This window comes from Botrytis byssoidea, assembly GCF_014898295.1.
Source record: "Botrytis byssoidea strain MUCL 94 chromosome Unknown BBYS_002, whole genome shotgun sequence".
NCBI lineage: Eukaryota > Fungi > Ascomycota > Leotiomycetes > Helotiales > Sclerotiniaceae > Botrytis > Botrytis byssoidea.
In genome coordinates, this window is record NW_024065843.1 from 1,891,345 (window position 1) to 1,892,926 (window position 1,582).

The 1,582-nt window shown below is 47.2% G+C and overlaps 1 protein-coding gene across 1 annotated transcript; it reads left to right on the plus strand.

Moving 5' to 3' along the window:
* Positions 1-399: 399 nt before the first annotated feature.
* Positions 400-1,329, plus strand: EAE97_001330 (uncharacterized protein; the record flags this gene model as incomplete). Its single annotated transcript, XM_038871841.1, has 2 exons — positions 400-848; positions 914-1,329. Exons 1-2 carry the CDS (start codon positions 728-730, stop codon positions 1,327-1,329), a joined length of 537 nt encoding a protein of 178 aa, XP_038737742.1. The 5' UTR covers positions 400-727.
* Between the last annotated feature and the right edge of the window lie 253 nt (positions 1,330-1,582).

Sequence of the window (1,582 nt, forward strand, 5' to 3'; positions counted from 1 at the left end):
ATCAACAACAGAGCTGTCTGATTTATATTGACATGTGAATATTAAGGTAGCAGTGTTGTAGTTCCCCATCGCGAACACTGGCGTTCTACTTGCAATTTGAGAACCAAGAATTACTCGCTATAGTTCAAAGTATCAGCTTAAGTGACGTCAATATAGCGATAGGTCAACACATACACATCTCCAGCTACTATAATAAACTTTACGCATACCCAAATTCTTTAGCGAACAGATTAGATTAGATTAGATGCAGGAGGTAGATATTCGGGTTTAGTAACCGCACGCCGCTTATATCCGTCTATGTAGTCACAAAATCATACCTGCTGCAGAGATCCACTAGTAATCACTAGCAACGACAAGTTGGTGAGGCTATTAAAACTCGGGAATAACAGCCAATATTTGACTGACCATGGGAATAATCTATCGGATTCCCTAAATGGGATTAACTCGAACATACAATCGAATCTAGATCAGCAAGCGGGGATGTCACACTTCTGGGGTATAAAACTCGTTTGTCTGTGCATATATATAGAGTATCTGTGTGTTTCCTTAACGTCTAATCTCGTGGTTCATTACTGTTCCAATTGAGGATACCACTCGCCTTTGGCTTTCAAGTCATACATACTTACTTCTTTCTGTTGTCTGATACACTTCAATCCGATCTTCTACCTCTACCTTCCCAGCTTCTTCCTCCAGCTTCTCACGCTCTCCCCAATCCATCTCTCCAAGTATGCCCGCCAACACTTGCGTCAAGCGCGCTCTCAAAAGCATCGAAAACGATCCCTCCAAACTACTAAACGTCACCTACAACGACAAGTCCATCACCCCCAAGCAATACATTCCCCGATCAGGTAACCTCCGCACTTTCCCAAAACCAAACCCAGACCCAAAACTAAACTCCCAACCCATCCCACAGAAGCCCAAACCCCTCCCTCATTATCCCTCCCCACCGCAACCCCAACCCCCACCCCCTCCCCCACCTACCTCCTCATCATGCTCGATCTCGACGCGCCCATCCCCTCCCTCCCCCTCCTCGGTCCCATCCTCCACTGGATCCAACCCAACTACACCGCCACCCCCAGCGGTCAGCTAACCACCAGCTCCCCCTTCATCGCAAACTACATCGGTCCTGCTCCTCCTCCCGGCAGTGCACCGCATCGCTACTCCTTCTACCTATTCGAGCAGCCGGCGGCTTTCGACGCTGCGAAATACGCGCCAGCGGCCGGGAAACCGCTGAGTAATTGGTATCGCATGCGCTTTGATTTAGATGCGTGGCAGCAGATGGCGGGGTTGGGAGAACCGGTTGCGGTGAATTATTTTTTGAGTAATTAGATGGGTTGATTGGGGAAGGGGGCTTCAATTTTCGAGTTTGGTTGAGGTAAAGCACGGGCTTGCGTGCGTTTAGTACCTAGATAGATATTGAGAGATGTGTATTTTGCTACCCGTCATGAGATTCAGCAGGAAGATATACGATCCATGGAATATAGGAAAATTACCATCATCTTGTGTCAATTCTCAACGAGAACACTTGGAAGTATCGATCTAATCCCTGTTTCTATCTATATACCTTACCTTACCTTCACAA